Raw genomic sequence first — 19,686 nt, 5'->3', positions numbered from 1 at the left:
ATGGAAGTACACCCAGAATGGTTTAATAAGCATTAGATACTGGCTGCACTGACCACAAGGCCCTCCTCGATAGGGCGGTCTTTGCCAGGGGGACCCACTTCTTTCATAATCACTCCTCGCCGTTTTAAGAGCAGCCTCGCGCTGCGTCCTTTCGAAACGGTCGTTCCTCCCTTCGCGCTTGACGCGCCCATTGGCTGTGGAGCTGGCACGTAAAGTCCGTCGTCTCCGGCTGTGCGAGGCGCTGCGGTCCTGTGGGGCCAGCCAAGAGGGGCGTCGGGTGATTGGCTACTCCGTGGTCACGCGGTACCCGAGGGTATATAATCCTGTGAACGGGCGCGGGCTCTCAGAACTCGAATGGAGACGGAGCGATAGAGCTGTGTTGTGTCAAAGGCAGAACAAGTTTTTGCGGTGTTGGTTTATTATCACAAACTGAACAAGAATACACTGCCTGTCACACTTCTTTGAAGATAAAGATCAAACGGAAGCGCCCTGTCTAAAACAAGCGACCAGTGTGAAATTATCCCCGTGGCAGGAGCGCAAAACCTGACCTAAACTCTGCTGACCAGGACACTACGTGACAGAAGAACACTTACCTGCTGCCTGTCCTCTTGCAAACAGCAGAACATTGTTGAAGGTCAGTACATGACGTCTACTATTTCAGCACACCGGAGGATCGGTGCCACCACGACGTACAACAAGTAACCTACCAGTTGTAAAAAAAAAAAAACGCCATAAAGATGAAACCTTGTCTGCTCTGCCACTCGCAGCAAGGCGTTAACTACCCTACCTTGTGCTGAGGAAGAAAGGTCATGTGCTGGGAGAGGCTGATCCTGCGGGCGATCTTTCCCATAACAGCGTTGGGTTAACTGCCCAGACGGAAACTGCTGTCCCGTAGAAGAATCGGGAGTTCCCGGTGGTGCCAGAGACAGAGTAGCTGACACTGAGCGGAGCAGCTCGTCCAGATTCTGTGGTGAGTCTTCCCGTATTGCCGTCTAGTGCCTCTGCTCCATCGGATTGTCTGCAGAGTGCTTTGAAGCCATTTGTACCGCGACCAAAGGACACGTTTCAGGCACCGAGTTTCGATTGATGAACATTCGACCGCTGGTGAGGGTTGCCGGTCCCAAGTAGCCTGCCAGCTTCCTCTTCGGCACGCATGGCAGCCGGCTCTACCTTCGCCCACAGTGACAGAAAAGAGATGAACTTGCTTCGAGCGGGAGACGGTGCCCTCCTACGTGATTTGGAAAGCGAGGTGGAACCGCCGGCCCCGTTTACATCTTTGGGCCTGGGAATGAACCGCGTACCAGAGCCCCACTATGCCCCATTGCCTTCGGGGTCTAAAGGTGAACTTGGGCCGACCGAAAGTGACCTGGAGTGCCATCTCGAGGCCCATAAGATCGTCAGCATCTCCCTGGGCAAGATCTACCACTCGCAGGTGCAGCGCGGAGGCAGCAGCAAGCTGCGCAAGAACCTGCTGGTCTCTCTGGTGCTCCGCAGCGCCCAGAAGGTCTACCTGAGCCATGCCCCCGAGGTGGCACATGCCTGGAGGGGGCCGGAGGGAGCGCAGGCCTGGCGTGGACCCGAGGAGGCGCATACCTGGCGAGGCTCCGTGGATCCACCGGTTGATCAGCAACCTGTAGGACCTCAGCGGTGCACAAACTTGGAGACCCCCGAGAGTAACCCGTGCCAGGGGGCGCCTGACTGTCGATGCCAAATGGTGGGGAACTCTACAGACCCGGACTGCGAGCTTTGGCGGGCGTACAGACGGAGCCCAGAGCGAGACCCCTCGCCGGACGACGCGGAGTGCGCCTTGTGGACAAGTGGCACGGTCAGGCCCGAAGAGGCCCCCAGCCCTCGCTTCTCCCGGAAAAGGGGTGCAGAAGTGGGGAATGCCGAGGTCATTGGGTCCAAGAGGGGCCGCTGGGAACCTGGGGACCAAGAGGTGCCCGAGGCGGGTGGAGATAGTGACATGGACACGGGGAATGTCAGTAGTTTGGTCAGCATCTTTGGTTCTGGCTTCTCTGGCCTCTTGGGAAAAGAGGGTGCTGAGGAGGGCAGTGAGGAGGGTTCGAACGAAAGTGGGGCACCTGATCCCAGCCAAGGATGCTGTGAGCGGGGACTGAACGCTAACCTGGGCGCTTGGAGTACTGCAATTGAGGCCTTTTGAGCACTCCCATCGATTGGGGAGCTAGAGTCTGGTCCCACGGAATAGAAGGGAGTAAGACCACGCACCACTTCCCAGAGACTGATCCACAGACTGGTGAGAATGTAAGGGTCTTCTCCCAAGGGAGAGGGGAAAAAGGGCTTACCCCGAAGGAGGCACATAGTACTCGCCCTTTACATCGCGGGAAGGGAGAGTGGTTCCTGCAAGGCTAGAGTATGGACCTCTCGCGCCCAAAATGGGTGAGAGTGGCTGCCCCTGAAAGGGATCGAATGAGCTGGGTGCCATTCCGTAGATAGGAGGGTGAGTGCGACACCTGAAGAGGGATGAAAGGACGGTACTCTCCGAGAATAGTCGATTCGCAGGGGGGAGAGCAAGGCCCCTTCCAAAGAGGGCAGGAGAGAAACAGCTTCCTATTGGGTTGGGGGTTCACATCCCTTATTCCGAAAAACATCCCATACTTCAACTAAGCTCACGTTTGCACAGGAGATGGTCCCTACGGGGGAGGGAGTTGGCAGAAAAGGGAGAATGAAAAGAGGGTGGGGGCAGACACTGCTACTTCCCTACAGGAGAGGAGAGGAATGTAAACTCTTAGCTGAAGGGGTCGGGCCGTTGCGTCTAATGACCTTCCCCTTTAATGTCAGGTAATTAAAAACTGTCTTCATTGGTTGTGGAAGTATGTCATCACTGCCCCATCTGAATAACTTATCCCAGCTTTTATAGCAGTGAGACGGCGAGGTGATGCCTTCCCCCTCTGGGGGTCTGGGGGGTGGATATGAATACCCCCATTCACAGGAAATGGTGGCACGAAGTCATTGCTCACTGGCGAGGTTTCCCTAGGGGTCCTACCTTACTGTAGTGAAATAAGACCCTCCCTCCCCCCCACAGCGCAAACACTCCCGGGTAGGAATGGTATTAACTTGTTCCTATTAGAGACTTACATTTAAATCTACCCTGTGACAAAGATGGGAATAGTCAGGTTACCCCCTAAAAGAAAGCGAGGCGAGTATGCAGTACCAGCTAAGGTGGGGTGAGGGAGAGACTTATAGTGGAGAGAGGCGAGGGGTTGTGAGTATTAATTTCAGGTGGGGGCGTAGGTTAATCTGGGAGATATGGACACAGCATAAGGGTGGTAGGCCTCCACCATGAAATAATTATTAATGCCCCCATAAGAAGGGAGTCTGAATCCCGAGGAGAGGCCACGGTTGGACGAGTGGGAGAAGTGCACCCACCAGGAGAGGGCAAGGAAGTCATGGGTACATTGTCGGAACACCCTTCCGTTCACAACCCTCAACAAGCTAATTATTACTAGGGATAGGCGGCACACCCCAGAGACAAAGAAGTGGACACTCCACTCCATAAGAAAGGTTTGAAGCTATGCATGCGCTGTGCCGCCTAGGCCGTAGAAGGAGGGGTGATGAAGATGTCTGTCGGGCGCGCAGGTCACGCCCCATGGCCTGCAACTGGGGAATACCCTACTATGGGCCTAAACGTTCCCTCACATGTAGGTGTAGGGCTACTGTCACTTGCATTATTTGTGTTACACGTTTCTACAGTGAAGACGGCGGTGCCCTTCTCCACACAGCTCTACGGTGACATTGTGGGCTGGGGGGAGGTTCACACCCTCTTAAGGGCTCACTGATTGGTACTGAAGTGCTATGTATGGTTCTAGTTGTTGCTGGTGGTTTCTCTAGCACTTGGCACTTTCGCATTGTCTTTTAGGAGGGTGGTGTACTCTTGTCAGCATTGTATGGGAGATGAGCCTGTGCTATGGGTTTAGAAGGTTCCCCCTCCCCAGGGTGGCTGGCTGGGATGTGCACTGTCTACATTGTGTGGAAGGGGGAGGGGCAAAGCCGGGGCTTTCCTGGGCCGGAGGGAGGGGCGGGAAAGGACTTCCATCTGTGCTGCATTTTTGCCCAGCTCTCCTGGGGGCATGGGTGTGCGGGGAGGGCCAGCTTCTCTCCCCTCTGGCTTGACAGCTGATCTCACCACGGGTTTCTGGCTGGAAGGGCATGTGGGGTTTGCTGGGGAGGGGCACGCAGTCTGTCGGGCAGAATGTTACAGGCAAACTACTGGGTTCCATCAACACCGTGCATCTGTAAGGTAATTGCCCACTCTGCCTGCTATTTAGCTACCCACCTCACAGTTTCCCCATTTTTTTTTTTTTTTTTACATCCGCAAACACGGGGGCAGCTTTGCCATCGCCTCATCTCACATGACCCTAGCTGAGCCTGCTCTCGTTGTAAACTCTGACCGCAGGCCCACCTAACCACACCCTCGAAAGGCCGGGTATTTGTTAAGAATATCCACCAGAGGAGGGAAAAACGTACTCCCCACCCGAATACCATGACCACAACTACACAAGCGGAGGTTTCTTCCCCATTGTTGCCACGCACACGCTCACATTTATTTATATAGCGCTTACTACCCCTGCGAGACGTCGAATGGGAAAATCCCTCTGTCCTAAACAAACACAGGTACTTCCTTCATCAGTTGTGGTCATGTGCGGACTACGGGAATGTAACTACATGCAACACTCGGGCTTTAATACGCCCTGTCGGGGCAGTTCTTAAGTCTCGATTCTTTTGTCCTTTATCCTGGGGTGCCTTCACAACCCCCTGCTGTGACCACAGTATTTCCACCTATTACACTGCGTGTTCACTCTGTTTACTTTGCAGCCTACTTAAAAGGTTCAGTGGCGCTGTCTGTTATCCGCGCACCCTGCTAAGCTGATCACCGTGTTCAATGTTAATACACCTCCGCTACCTAACAGACGAGTGTCATTTCCTGACCATGTTCTTAGTTTTTTTTGCACTCCTTCGTGAAGGTACGGAACCAAGTAGAGGAGAGCAAGATCCTTGTGGAGTGGGGGCAGGCAGGTCTGTGTGGGTTGGTATACTGTGTAAAAACGTCTGGCCAGGTTCGCATTTCAGCGGCTCTTCTTGGCTTAAGACAGTTCTGTTGCACCGCACTTACCACCTTATGTGCATACGGGTGCCATAGTGGATGTCCATGTGCTGTACAGTCTACGGTTTCTTGTCAAAACAAAATATTTATATTTCCTGGAACGAATGTCACAGCTGAATGCTTTTCAAACTCAATAAATATTTTTGTTGTATAATGAGATATTGTTTTTGTTTTTCCTTTGGGTAAGGCGGGCAGTGGAGCCAGGTCGAAGGATTGGGAATTGTGACGTGTATCTTGTGAATGTATGTGCCCTGATGTTGGCGCTCCTATGAAGCTCATGTGAGCTGTTGGTGTCGTTCCCCAATTGTAAAATTAAATTTCTCAACAGTCACTAGAAAATGCCCCAGGAGCATTCAGTCTTTAGATAATGAGAGTCTAGTGAAGAGTTTCCAGCCTGAAAGGACTCCAGCACTGGGCTCCTCATCCCATTAGCACAATCGCTCAAAATTCAGGAAAGCCACACAAATGCTGACCCTTTGGCTAGGCCCCGTAGTTTTTCGCTCTGCCATACCAGCGCCACTTCAGCCAGTAGTGAAGTTTACGTGACTTTACTACAAAGGTCTACCTTACTGGCCCACCCATCCACCCTCTTCCCAAAGAAACTATTTTCCTTTTGTGTCCCTTTGTCGTGTTCTGTAGGACGAGGGTGAGGTCCTGAGAATGATTGCATCTTGTGACCCTAACAACCATCTCTGCCAATACCCTCATTAGTCTGCAGATGAAGGCAAAACAAGAAGGAAGATCAATCGCAGACCTAACTCTTCAGAAAGACCGTGAGTTGCAGAGACCATCGAACGGGATGAGAACTGGCTGGTTTCAGGTAAAATTAGAAGCCGGAAGCGTAACCTCACTCAGCATTTCCTTTTCAGAGAAGTGGGTGGGGGGGGGGGGTCCTTCTGGTTAGAGGCAGTGCAAGTGATGTCAGCAGAGGGGTTTCAATCTCGAAGTCATATTATGCAACCAACTAACTATCCTGGTTTAGTTTCCTGGTTGGAAGAGGGTACACAGATCACTTGTGGGAACTGCTTTTTAGGTTGAGCGAGCAAGTGCTTTGACCTGTTGTAATATTGTGGGCTTTTAACCATGCCCACCTCACGCCCATCACTTTGACTCATTCATGAGCTTGCCTTTCAAAAATCACTTGATGTCATATGTAATTGCTTTACATTTGTCCTGCCTTGCTGTTTTTGTCACTCCTTGCTGACTGCCTCTGTTACATGGATGATTGCACGATTGCTGATATACTTCAGCTTGGGTGAATTTTTTTTTTTTCTCGTCTCTCCCCTTTGTGCTATATGGTGGCCATGGCACTCAGCGCGAACAGGCACAACAGCGTGAACTCGATTGGTGGTATTGGAGTGCTGGTCATACTATTCAGTTACCTAACCAGAGTAATTTCTTGTGTCTCTCCTTAAAACACTTGAAATTGGTGAATGCTTTACTAAAAACAAATCCTCAAAATGAAAGCAATACTACAATAGACTGGCTTAGGCAACTCGTCCCAATAATGCTTTGCAAGCTTTCTTTTTCAAAACATTTTTGTTCATAACTCCGTCTGTGGTGGCTTTAGGACAATGGGACCACCAGCAAAATGTTCACAACATGCTCTTTCTGCCTACATTGTCTTTGTGTCCCCACACTAGGTTAGTAGGGACCCCAAATTAATAACCCCTCCCACAATTCAGTATCTATTTAACCTTTCTTATGGCTGCAACCTTTGTTTTACAGCTGGGAGAAGTTGTTTTAAGGGCTTTGTATGTAGTATCATTGTAATAGTTCTGCTTTCCTTGAAAATGTGTAATGCACTATGCCTTCTAGAGGTGAAATATATAGTTATACCGCATTACTTTCTCCCATTCTTTTTCATGTAATTATGCTCTATAAGGGCTGACTGCATGGTTACATGACCATGTTTCTTCCAAATGCTATTTTTATTGTGGCGTTCTCTCTGGGCTTTTCTGAGCATTGCAATCAACATACTATATATATTTGCGACACAAAAACTCAACCCATAATGCTTTGCAGGGCATTCATTTTACAAACATTTTTGCTCACAACTCAGCCTGTGGTGATCCTAGGACAAAAGGGACCACTTTCAAAACGCTCTGTCTACATCATCTCTGGATCCTAACACTAGGTTAGTGGGGCCCCCAAAATAACCCCTCCCACCATTCGTTTCTTTTAAGCTTTGTCATGGCTATCATGTTTGTTTTACAGCTGAGAGAAGTTTTCTTTTAAAAGCCTTTTTTGTAATATCGTTGCAGTAGGCCTGCTAAAAATGCTCTTTAGGGCCGAAGTATATGGCTGCGCATTACTTTCTCCTACATTTTATTCTTGGGATTATCCCCTTTTGGGGCTTAACAATATGGTTACATGACCATGTTTCTTACAAATGATATTTTTGGTGTGATGCCCTCTAGGGAGTGTTATGAGCATTACAGTCTAATGACAAATGTTTATTTCTGATAAAGGTTTATATGGCAATTTTATATATTTTAATTATCTCTTTTTTACAATTATGACCATAATTCAGGTCAATTTAACATCTTTATTACACTATGACTGTTTGAACTTTCTTGATATGTTTAGGTGACCCTTCTAGTTTTTCTCTTGTTCCTCCATTGCTGTCTTGTGTCTTTTTTTTTTGTTTGAGGAATTGTTAGCCAGCCAGCAGCTCCAATGGTGGGGTGGTGAAAGTGGTATGCTATTGAAATCAGCATGTCGGATTTAAATTAGGATGCTAAATGGTGATATTTTCATTTTCTGGTGCAGATAGAGGTAGAAGGTACCCAGAAGTGCTCTAGTTATATGCAGGGCCCCTGGAATTATATGGCAGGACAAGACAAAATTATGAGGCATGGTTGGCCAACTTACGTGGTAAGAAAAGTCTAGTTATGAATTTACAATACCAATAGCTCTAAATCAAGCATATGTGCAAGACCTGTTGCATTGCAAATGTTTGTTTTATTTTTGTGGCAAGAGAATGGTCAGTAATGATGTTGAGCAGGCTGACAAATACTTTAGATTTGCATCTTTTGCTGTTGGAGCGTAGATAGAATTGTTATGCAGATTTGTATAACTCTCAAATCAACCCATGAGGGTTGTAGACAGGTGCTTGACAGGTGGGTGGGCAGGGATCACCCAGGAGATTATTCGAAAAGTCATGTCTTCAGCTTGCAGAACTCAGTGATATGGCTCCCATGTGCTGTAGGAGGTTAAGTGTATGGGCTGTTAAGGATAGGCAGGCCTAAGTTGTGTAGTGGCTTGTCTGTGTGCGGAGTTTGAATTGAGAGCATTTGTGCATGGGGACTTTTCTGAGGTGTGGTGTAATGTGGGTGTGGCGTGGTAAGTTAAGGATGAGTTTGGCTGCTGCATTCTGAATGACTAGACTCTGTTCACAAGCTGTTTGGTGAGTCTAGCGCAACGGTACTCAAAGTACGGCCCGCGGGCCGTCAGCGGCCCCACAGACCTAGCTTGGTGGCCCGCGAGACGCACACCAAACGCCATATCATAATGGCAGCAGTATGTAAACATAGAAGAGGGCCGCGGGAGCATGCTCCTGCGGCCCTCCTCTATGTTTACATACGGCGGCCATTGTTTATGGCGTTGCCCTGACGATCCTGGAAGCCAAAGCCCCATAAAAGTCCGCGCTTGCAGCTAACTTTTATGGGGCTTTGGTCGTCTGCTTCCTGTCACCGGCTCCACGTCTGCTGCCCGCCTGCCTGCCTGCTGTTCCACATTTGTGGCATCTTTACAGTGCTTTGTGTCAGGTAAGGCTCTTTGGTTATTTATTTATTTGTTTTTAATGTAGTGTGTGTTACTGGGGTGGGGGTGAGAGCAGATGGCGCTGTGTGTGTGTGCGCTGTGTGTGTTACTGGGGTAGGGGTGAGAGCAGATGGCGCTGTGTGTGTGCGCGCTGTGTGTGTTACTGGGGTAGGGGTGAAAGCAGATGGCGCTGTGTGTGTGTGCGCTGTGTGTGTTACTGGGGTAGGGGTGAGAGCAGATGGCGCTGTATGTGTGCGCGCTGTGTGTTACTGGGGTAGGGGTGAGAGCAGATGGCGCTGTGTGTGTTACTGGGGTAGGGGTGAGAGCAGATGGCGCTGTGTGTGTGCGCTGTGTGTGTGTGTTACTGGGGTGAGAGCAGATGGCGCTGTGTGCAGATGGCGCTGTGTGTGTTACTGGGGTAGGGGTGGGAGCAGATGGCGCTGTATGTGTGCGCGCTGTGTGTGTTACTGGGGTAGGGGCGAGAGCAGATGGCGCTGTGTGTGTTACTGGGGTAGGGGTGGGAGCGTGCAGATGGCGCTGTGTGTGTTACTGGGGTAGGGGTGAGAGCAGATGGCGCTGTGTGTGTTACTGGGGTAGGGGTGAGAGCAGATGGCGCTGTGTGTTTTACTGGGGTAGGGGTGGGAGCAGATGGCGCTGTGTGTGTTACTGGGGTAGGGGTGAGAGCAGATGGCGATGTTTTGAAAAAGGGGGTGGGGTGGTTGTTCCCCCTCTAAGCCCCGCCCCCCGCTGTCACTTCAGTGCGGCCCTTGGCTGCAAACCATACTGCAATTTTGGCCCCCGAGAAAAAGTTTGTGAGTACCCATGGTCTAGCGCATAGTGCACTGTTCTATTCAAGCCTTCTGGTTAGTGGGGCATGTGTGACTGTTTTCCTACTGTTATCTGGTAGTTGCTTAAAGATTTTTCTTGGCATCCTCGGGATATGGAGGCAGATTGGGGTGACTGACTTGACCCGAGTTGTCGTGTATTTTCAGATGGTTCCTAGGTTTCTAGCTTGGGCGGTGGGATTGGTGTGGGCCCTAGATCTGTGAGCCACAAGGTGCAGTTCCACAGCGAGGTCGTCTTTTCGAAAATCACAACTTTGGTCTTGTCTGAGTAGAGCTTGAGGTAGTTGGATTTCAGGAAGCCACTATGGTCATGCAGGCAGAGAAGTTGATTCTTGTACTGAGCGTCTTGTCTGTGAGGGGCAGGATTAGTTGTGGTGTTTGCACAGGTGAGAATGTTGATGCCATGTGTTCTGATGATGCTGGCTGGTGGTGTCATGTAGTGGAGCAAAACTATTCCTAAAGGTGGTTGAATATGAGGAACCTTCAGAAAGGCTATTGAGGCCTTCTCTTACAGTATTGTGGTAGGTGGAGGGAACAGTAGCCTCAAGTGCAACTTTTCCAGGCGTAGAAAATACATAAAATGGACATTGTGGGCTCCGAAGGAGAGCCCTCTTTATGTGGTATTAAGGAGTGTAGTTTATGTGGTGCACAAGGAAAACGCGCCTTGGTGTAGAGTTGACTTGTAGCAGAGGGATAAACGAGCTCTCAGAAGAATGGCTTCTCTATAAATGGTCGAGAACAGTGGGTCTTGTGTAGCATATGCACAACTGACCTCCACAGAGATTTCTTTTCCTGGTCTGCAAGACGCGTGCGGAGTAGGATAGGTAAATTCCATGCGCGGTGCCTCTTAAGTGTTTCGAGAACTGTCCCTTGTTTGCAAACAGTCCTGGCCTCTGAGAAGGGAGGGGCTTAACGATCTTTGAAACCTCCCTCCCTCCCTGCCTAAGGGGAAGGCGTAAGGTCCCAGCTCTTCCTGTTCGACCGGTAGGTCAGCTTAGACCAGGTAACCGCGGTCATGAGGGCCATAGGCAGCGTGTGCCAGATCCGCCATTCATTTAAGTGCAAAACTGTTTTTACAGGTTCTTATCCCTGCATCCGAAAGTGGGAAACATGTTTTTTTTCAGGGTAAGCTGCCAGTTATAGTAGTTAGTAAAACTTCTAACTCGACCAGTCTTTTACTCCTGTTGATAACCAAGGGCAGGCGTAACCGATCCTCATTGTCAAATCTGACGGGTCGTCAATAATTCTAATTTATTCATAATAGCTACATGTTTTTTCAGTGAGAGGTTGAAATCTGACAGAGCATCAAGCATGAAATTGTTTGAAAACCCCAATTGAGCTCAATCACTTCATCTTGACTTGTGACACTGCTGCTGGGATTGTTTTGCCCCTTCATACCCCTCCTGCTCCTCCCAGTCCCTGGTGTCCTGACCCCTAGATTCCCAGTCTCTGCCTCCCTGGGGCCTCTTTGTGGTAGCGAATCCTGGGACCTCCCTTGAGCTTGCACTTGAAGGTATATGCTGCAGTACAAGAGGCCCATCCATTGGGTGTCAATAAAAACACAGATGATGAAGAAATAATATGGGACTTGATGACCAGGTGGCGCAAGGGAGACGCCCAGGCATGTTTTCCTGGCAAGGTTGAATGCGTCTACTTGAAACCAGAGACTACTGTTTAGGGTTCCCTTACACAGTATTGGGTGGCGCTCTTGATCTGCATGTCTGTCTACTCTGGGACCCTCGGTCTCTGGAATATACGGATCTTGTTCCTTATCAAGCTGCACAGGCAACCAACTGGTACCTCAAAACAAGTGCAGAATGCTCGGCGGGGAAAAGGTGCAAGTACTGAAGATCTGTGTGACGCTTTGAGAGCAAGGAATAAAAGCTATCCAGAGGGCGAGTGTAGGGTAGGCAAGGCCTACCTGCCGGTCCTTCCGATTTAGACCAGAGGCCTCCAACTTTAATTCAAAAAGATGCACTTTTAACTTTCTTCCACTTGAAAGGACCTCCACTTAAACTCAATTTTAAAACAATTGAGCTAAAGACATAATGTATTTGAGGAATATGTGTGTATCAGAGCATAATTGTAATGGAAAAGAATATTCCCCCAAATCTCCTGTTATTCTACCACCTAAGTGTTCCAAAGGGTTGCATGCATCAGTACGTTGCCGTGCAGTTGACGATGAGCAAGGGTCCCGTGCACCAGGTCTGTAAACAAGGCCCATGTCTACCAGTGCGGATTGTTAAGAATGTGGATAGGTAGAGAAGCAAACCAGCTCCTGTTACACTGTCGCCACTGTTTGCTTTCTGGTTGTCAGTTCTACGTGCGGGTGGGGGGTGCATACGTAGCACGTATGCGCCGGGGGCGAAGAAACACGATAACCGGGGTGTGGTATGTGACCTTGGTTCACTCTTGCAGCCTAACACGCCTGAAATCTTGTGGCAGATGTTACGCCCAGGGAACCCCACCTACAAACTGTCTCCTAGGTGACGTCCCGGGCATCTCAGGGTGAAGCTCTGTGCCCCGCAGACATCACCAGAGCGCACAAGAGTGAGCGCAGTGAGGAGGGAATCTGTAGGTGATATACTCGCTTCCGGGGCTGGCTGTTCCCTGGCGGCGGCTACACGTCATCTATGATGCTTGACCATACGTAACTCGTAGCTGCTCCCAGAGAGACCCTGGAGGGAGGACAAGACGGCTGAGGGGCCGGTGACAGGCTGACAGAAAACGCACCGTCACTCCAGCAGTGTGAGGTCCGCCAGTGGAGTTCTGCTACTGCCGAATTCTTCTGGCAGTACAGTGGGAGCGTCCCCCTAGCAGTACCCTTTTAGTGCTTTAGGGCTCTAGCAGTGGGGCCGTCCCCTAGCAGTGTCCCTTTAGTGCTATATGACTCCAGTAGTGTGAGGTCAGCCAGTGGTCAGCTTCTGCCGAAGGCTTCCGACAGCACAGTGGGAGCGTCAACTAGCAGCATCTATGACTGCAGCTGTGTCCTGCTAGGACCACAGAAGCACGGTGGGAGCTTCTCTAGCAGTGTTTAGTCCGAGGTGTGTAGTTCTGGGAGCAGCAGCGTCCTTTAGCAGTGAGTGTCTACTGGGATAAGTGTTTTAAAGTGTTATTTGGTTCCAGTAGTGTGACCTTTTGTACACGGCCCTGTCAGTGCGATCTCCCTGGACTAGTGCACCCTTCTCTCAATCTTTCCCCCTCTAAAAGCGCCGCCCGACCGAGTCAGAGCTTCATCCCGCCATCGACTGTTCTCGGCACACCCCGGCCCAGTTGTAACATACAACAAGGTTGCCTGCAGTATGGGTCATGAAATATGTAGCATATTCTACAAGGAAGGTGATATACGTTTCGACACATTTATATTTAGTTTACTAGTACAGCACACAATAGTTTTTTTTATACTCCACTACGGCAGAACTATAAACAGGCCGGTGAATAACACACTGAGTCCAAAATAGCATTAAAATACAGGAAAAATTACACTTCAAAAACAGAAGAATCTTACTTTAGAACAGGAAAAGGCACACACATGTAATATAAATGTTTTAAAATGTTAGATTTTCAGGGATTTTGAAGTGTGTTTGAAAATGTTTTTTCTGCTTTGAGAGAGCCCTGGGAGGTTCTGCAGTTTGGATGCCAAGACCATAACCTTTCCTAGCGGATGCTGGGACATTGAAGAGCAGTGCTCCCTCCTTCAGCTCTTCCTTTACTACCACTGACCCTACCCTAGTCTTAGGTTTTTGTTTTATTAAGGTGCCACGACCAAGATCAGAATGCAAAGAGGTCTTTAAAAGGTATATGTGCTGTCTGTAATTTCAATGTTGTTCTCTTCCTGGTCCCTGAGCACCAAACAGAAGGTTGGGAGCAGTTTAGATCAGAATGGCAGATCATCTCTGTGACATCATTGGTAGGGGAAATGATAAGGGTTTGTGATTTCACTTCTGCTACATCAGGCATTTTGATGAATAGACGTACATGAAATGGTCGGGAACGTCCAGAAAACCGAATCTGACTTTGCTTTGTTATGGAAATGTTTGGAAAATCATACCCTGGAGTACTAAAAGATGCTTCAATGTAATACTGTCAGAAGATACTCTATGGATCTGAGTCCACGTGTGTGTGTATGTGTTTGTGCCACAAATAATTACCTACTGGCAGTCACCAATAGGTAGTGGTCGTTAGGACCTACTTTCCACTGAAAAAGCATTTTTTGAATTGCCTATTTCTTTGGCACTGGTTGATTTTTCAAAAACAATTTGACACTCACTTAAACTGCTGCCTGGAAAGTTTTGGGGCGCTCCGTAAAGCGGGGATCTGAGAAGGGGGGGGGAGGGGTGTTGGTCCCAAAAAGTGTTTTCCCCATGTTAATTTCCATAGGGATTTTAAATACAACTACAGCCTGAGCCGCCTGACAGATCTGCACCAAATGTGGCAGAAAACTAGCTCTTGGTCCGCAAAGCACCTTTTTTTGGTGATTTGGTCTAAATCCGTTCAGTAGTTTTCTAGTTTGTGAATGAAAACCAAATTGGTATATATAGGAACGTGGATCGTCTGGATTCGGTGGAAAAGCAAGGCCTTGATGGGCTGGCCGCAAACTGACAAGGTTGTGCCTGACATTTTGTTTCTCGCATTGCCTGGGTGGTGGGAAAACACAGTGTAAAAACAAATAGGGGGTATACATTGAGGGGTCCATGGCCGTGGACAAAATGACTCCCCCTCTTATTTTCCGGCTGATCTGTGGACTTGAGGATCCTCTTCGCATCCTGGGTAAAAGCAAGGCTCAAATTGGCTGGCCAACACCTGACAAAAATACTAACGTGCATAAAAACAAAGAAATTCACTGGGGGAAAAAAAAAAAGTTACAGAGATGTTATTGTTAGGATGACGTTTTATCCATACAAAACAATAGTATATCTACAGGTATACTGAAATCAGGCTATATGCCTAACCCTTACCTACCTCCTCGAGTAATGCCACTTTGACTGTTCTGTTTTGTTTATTTTGAAAGGGAAAACATATGATACTCCTAAGGGGTTATGCCAACTACCCCAAAATGTAGTGTAGATTTATTTTGAGAGAGTATCTGTTTTCCAAAAATCAATCCTACAAATATGCTGAAATCAATAAACTCAAAGACACTTGCATATATCATGTGCATTTACTGAAATATTTCTTGTTTGTTGTGCAGAGAATTCAAGAAATACCTGTTTGGTAGTTATTTGTTCCAAAACGTGTCTCAAGGCTTCTGTTGGATCATTCTTGTTGATTGCACACACAAAAAAACAGAATGTCTTCACTCATTTGTTGATAAGTATCGTTTCCAAGGTAAAATTTGATTTCTATGGCATCCTTATGTTTTGATAGTTTGTGTCATATTTTCTAAACTAAGGTTCCAAGGTCATATGTTCTAGCCAACACATATTTCACCCCTTAGTTGCATGCAAGGCTGGGGCTTTCTCAAGGCTGAAAAAAGGGGTAATACGCAATAGTTACAACTAATTTAATAGGTTCTTAGGTAAACCCAGATTCCGTGATGGTATGCTTCTATCAGACTGTAAAGAATGAGCTAGAAGGGGATTTTTTTTGGGGGGGAGTGCTCCTGCAAGTGGGTTAGCCAGAGGAGTCCTGGTAGACTTAAGAAAAGGAAATTCCAGGGTCTCATATTTCACAATTATAATCTTTTTTTAATGAATTCTATCATTTGCTATTGGAACCTTAGTTTTGTAAATATATGACAGACCATCAAAACATGAGGATGCCATATAAATCTAATATTACTTTGGAAATAATACTTGTCAACAAATATGAGGAGTGAAGAAACTTTTTTTTTTTTTTTATGAAATCAACAGGAATAATCTAATACAAGCCTTGAGACAAGTTTCGGAACAAATAACTACTAAACAGGAATTTCTTGAATTCTCTGTTCAGCAAACAAATATTTCAATAAATGTGCATGGTGTTTTTGAGTTTATTGACTTTAGCATGTTTGAATAATTATAGTTCTACTTCTCTGAAGAAACTATAACTCATGCAAGAAAGTAACTTTAGGCAACGAGTTATAGTTTCTTAACATTAGTATAACTATAAATACTGAATTTCTATAGTTTTGTATGGGTAAAATGTCAACATACCATCCCTGTTGCCTTTTTTTTTTTTTCTCAGTGAAAAAAATATATATTTCAGATAAGCCAAAAAACTGCTTTAATTTTAAGTGAAATGTAATGATGACTACAAAGTTGCTATTGCCAAATCTGTAAAATATTTTGACCACGCAGGCTCTGAAAAGAAAGAAAAGCATCAAAAAAAAGAACTGATCTTAAAATGGATTCTTGCTTCACTGATACCTAGAGAATATAGTGTACAGAATGCACACACTGAGTGGTGTTTGCACAGTCCAGCTTGGACTCTTCCTGCTGTTTTCTGCCAATTTTGGTTGACTGATTTAGTGTGCTGGTGCTCTAGCACAGTGGCTCCGAACCTGTGGTCCGGGAACCCCTGGGGGTCCGCGAAGCCTCCTCAAGGGGTCTGCAACTGCTTAGAAAATTAAATAATAACAGATTAGGTCCCAGACGTCAGTGGAGGGGGTCCTCGGATTCTAATAATGATTCAATGGGGGTCCCCGGGTTCCAGTAATGATAAAGTGAGGGTCCACAGAAGTCAAAAGGTTGTGAACTCACTGCTCTAGCATAAAGTGAATTAGCTTATTACTAGTGGGAGGCTTCCGGAACTCTGACCACCAGAACAAAGGAAGCACTTTTTTCAACAGTAAGCGTTGATAAAATGTAGATTTGGTAACAGTGCCAATATAAAAATTCACACTTGCAAGTGCTGTTACGGCATTAGACTACCCAATAAAGGGTGGCAGTTTTCTGACTTGGTATTTTGTGAGGGAGGAGGCAAGGGTACCTAGCACAAGAACCTGTTCAGCGGGAGGCTATTTTGTGACATCCAGTCCTTGATTTCCATTAAAGCCCTCAACATGATGGGCAATTGGTCCTCAAAAATGGTGCAGCCTACCATTGTTAGCTAGTGTGTGGTGTTTTTGGGTTGGGCCATGTGGTTGGTCGATGTCTGTATTAAACAGGCAGGGGAATCGCAAAGATCTATGATGTGCACCTTAGAGAATGGTAAAGATCCTTAATATGTAAGAGCCAGGCAGTCTATTGGTAAAACAGTCAGCACTTTTCTGTGATGGATGGTAGAACTTCCTGTACCGCAATTCTTTGACCAATCTCATACCAAACAAGCCACGAAATACCAGTTCTATACATGGCCCAGAACACCCTTACAGCTCCTCCTAGAACTTTCAGACGCCAGTCTGCTTTGGAAATGGTGGAATGGCACAGGCCATAGACATGCGACCTTGCTACAAGACCAAACACATGACCTAATCACTTAATTCTGTCCTCAAAAATGGCTAAACCAACTTTTAGGCTTTCCTAAAACACCACTTCAATTTACTGCCTATTCAGTACGCTGTGATGGTCCACCTAGTCAGACTGCTGACAGATCCAGCAAAACCAGCATTGCCAAAGAGCTCTCCTCTGCATGCCATCCCAAACCACAGCCAACAGACACTCCGTTCCATGCATGAGATGTGTGCTCAACTGGTAACGACAGAAAAGATGAAACCCCGTCACATGATTAGGCTGTAGCCTAGCAGACCAGCAAATCACATTGGAATCTATTTGCAGTTTTTTGTGGAAGGCATATAAATACTTTTTAATGCATCCAATGTTTTCATCTTTTCTTTCGAAAGACAGATTTCCCAAGTCATTTGATAGGCTTTTAAGCCTCTTGATTGTTAGCAGCTATGATTACTGGACAGACGCCATGTGTGTGTGTGGTTGGTCTCAAGACATCAAGAAAGGGAAGGATTCATTGTGTCAGTACATCACAAGACATAAACTGCGAAGTAAGGGTTGTGTTTAGTACCATTTCAATTCCAAATTGTGTGCGAAGTGAGCTTTATAGCTTCAACGTTTTCTCAAAAAAATGTCCCAAACTGTCCCAGTTTTTATGAGGACACTGTTAATGTAGTAGTCATTCATTTTTAGCCAATTGAAAACCGTGCTTGAGTAAGATGAATAGTTTGCGCCGTTTTATTAAAGATTACATTTATTTTTACATTGCAGATCTTGTTAATGTAATTTTCTAGTACATATAACCCCAAGAAACATACCCAGATTTACACTTTCATTTCACTATGGCCAGTTCTTCGGAAACAGCAGCCACAATACTTGCAGTTCCTAACCATGGAAGGAGCAATCACACCATTTAACCACTCACCTGTCTGCCTCGTCCTACTTCTTATGCAAGTGAGAAAGAAACAAACCAGCAACAAGACCCTAGATAGCAAAGTGTAAGGAAACAGGAATCCTGTGCCAAACACAGTAGGACAATCCTAAAGGGGTAGCCTTCAGGCCTGGATCAAAAGATCTCCAAAAGCCCACTGTAATGAGACCTCTTCCGTGGAAGACGTGCCCAGAGACTACACATACCACATGGAAAATGGCTTACTGGTGGAAACGGAACAACACCCTTCCCAGTTACAAAATAAAGGGTAATCTGTCTTGGCTGAGGACATATGTAAGGGCTCGTACAGGGAAGGCTATGGCTCAGAAGTAATAACTGCGAAGTAATTACATGACTCAATATTGCAGGTTTCACTTTTCATAGCAGTATTGGACGTGTCATCTATAAAATGCGTTTTGTGGTTGAATATTTTGTTTCAAAATTTCATGGTGCAGTTGTACCCAAGATGTGCTTTATAAATAACTAGAGAAATACATGCAAGAGGAAGATGGATGAAAACTAGAGACCTGAGACAATGGAAAAGGAAGGACTGGGCAAAAGGTTAGCTGGATTATTTTAAGTAAAGCTTGAACTGGTAGGTTTTTAGAAGTTTTCTGAATGTTAAAAGGCTTGGTTGAATTCTATGCGAGGGAGGGATGGAGTTCCGAAGGCTGAGAGCGCAATAAGAGAATCATTGTTTCTTTGGTAAGGACTGTTTTTTGTAGGAGGAGTTCTTGCTCCTGAGACCTCTACATCTCAGAGGGTGAGAAGCACATCGTGGTAGGGAGGTGTTCTGAGATTGAGGGCCTTGTGGGCGGGACAGCTACCTTTGAGGGATATGCTGGCAAATTTAGTGAACTAATTATTTTCACACCAGAGCCATGTGGCAAAATGTATTTATTTCCAGAAGATCAGAGTTGTGGCATGAAGGACCGTCTACATGGGAACAGGGAAGAGTTAGAAGTTAAGCCAGAATAGCATGGGCATAGTCCAGGCTGGATGTGGCTAATGTGTAGGCTGCCGTTCTTAGTGGGGTTTAGGAGGTATTTTGTTATCTTAGCCATTCTTTGAATACTACCTTTAAAGGAAATGAGGTAATGATCAGTGCAGGTAATGAGTTTAATTTTAACAGAGTTTTTATGTGATCCTTATGAAGCCATTCATATATCCAGAAAGTGATCTTCTCTTCTGCTGTCTAAGGCCTTAAGTAGGCCATATGACTAGGAACGAGCGTGTGCTAGCAGGGAGTGTTGCCAAATGTAAACATGTATCACAAGATAGTAACAAAACATTTAAAAAATTGATAATATATTGAAGGGTGGATTTAGATAGCAATGCAAAACGGACCCTAAAAATAGTTGTTTATGAAGAACAGCTGACACCATTCCTTATGACAATCTCTAAAAATGTGCAAGTATCACATTGATCTAAAATCCTGTGTATTCACATTGGCATATATATTAATACACAGCTAATATTTTGTTTTGTATGTCGTTTCATTGTTAGATCTCAGAACCGAATAGGTTCTAAGATGTTTAATTAGCACAATTCCATTACAAAGAATGACTTATTCTAGCTATCATAGTGTAAACGCACCTACATTTCAAGTTTCACAATGAAGTTTGTAATAAAGTAAGCTCAAATCCATGCATC

The 19,686-nt window shown here is 46.5% G+C and overlaps 1 protein-coding gene across 1 annotated transcript; it reads left to right on the top strand.

Annotated features, from left to right (window-relative positions):
* The first annotated feature begins 330 nt into the window (after positions 1 to 330).
* Positions 331 to 5,282, top strand: IER5 (immediate early response 5). The gene has a single exon (XM_069232072.1). The coding sequence runs from the start codon at positions 1,154 to 1,156 to the stop codon at positions 2,162 to 2,164; it is 1,011 nt and encodes a 336-aa protein (XP_069088173.1). The 5' UTR covers positions 331 to 1,153; the 3' UTR covers positions 2,165 to 5,282.
* The last annotated feature ends 14,404 nt before the right edge of the window (positions 5,283 to 19,686 follow it).

This window comes from Pleurodeles waltl, chromosome 4_2 (assembly GCF_031143425.1).
Source record: "Pleurodeles waltl isolate 20211129_DDA chromosome 4_2, aPleWal1.hap1.20221129, whole genome shotgun sequence".
Lineage (NCBI taxonomy): Eukaryota > Metazoa > Chordata > Amphibia > Caudata > Salamandridae > Pleurodeles > Pleurodeles waltl.
This window is presented reverse-complemented; position numbering and strand designations above follow the sequence as displayed.

Excerpts from the sequence above, each read along its gene's own strand:
- IER5 (XM_069232072.1), top strand. The coding sequence starts at position 1,154 with ATGGCAGCCGGCTCTACCTTCGCCCACAGTGACAGAAAAGAGATGAAC.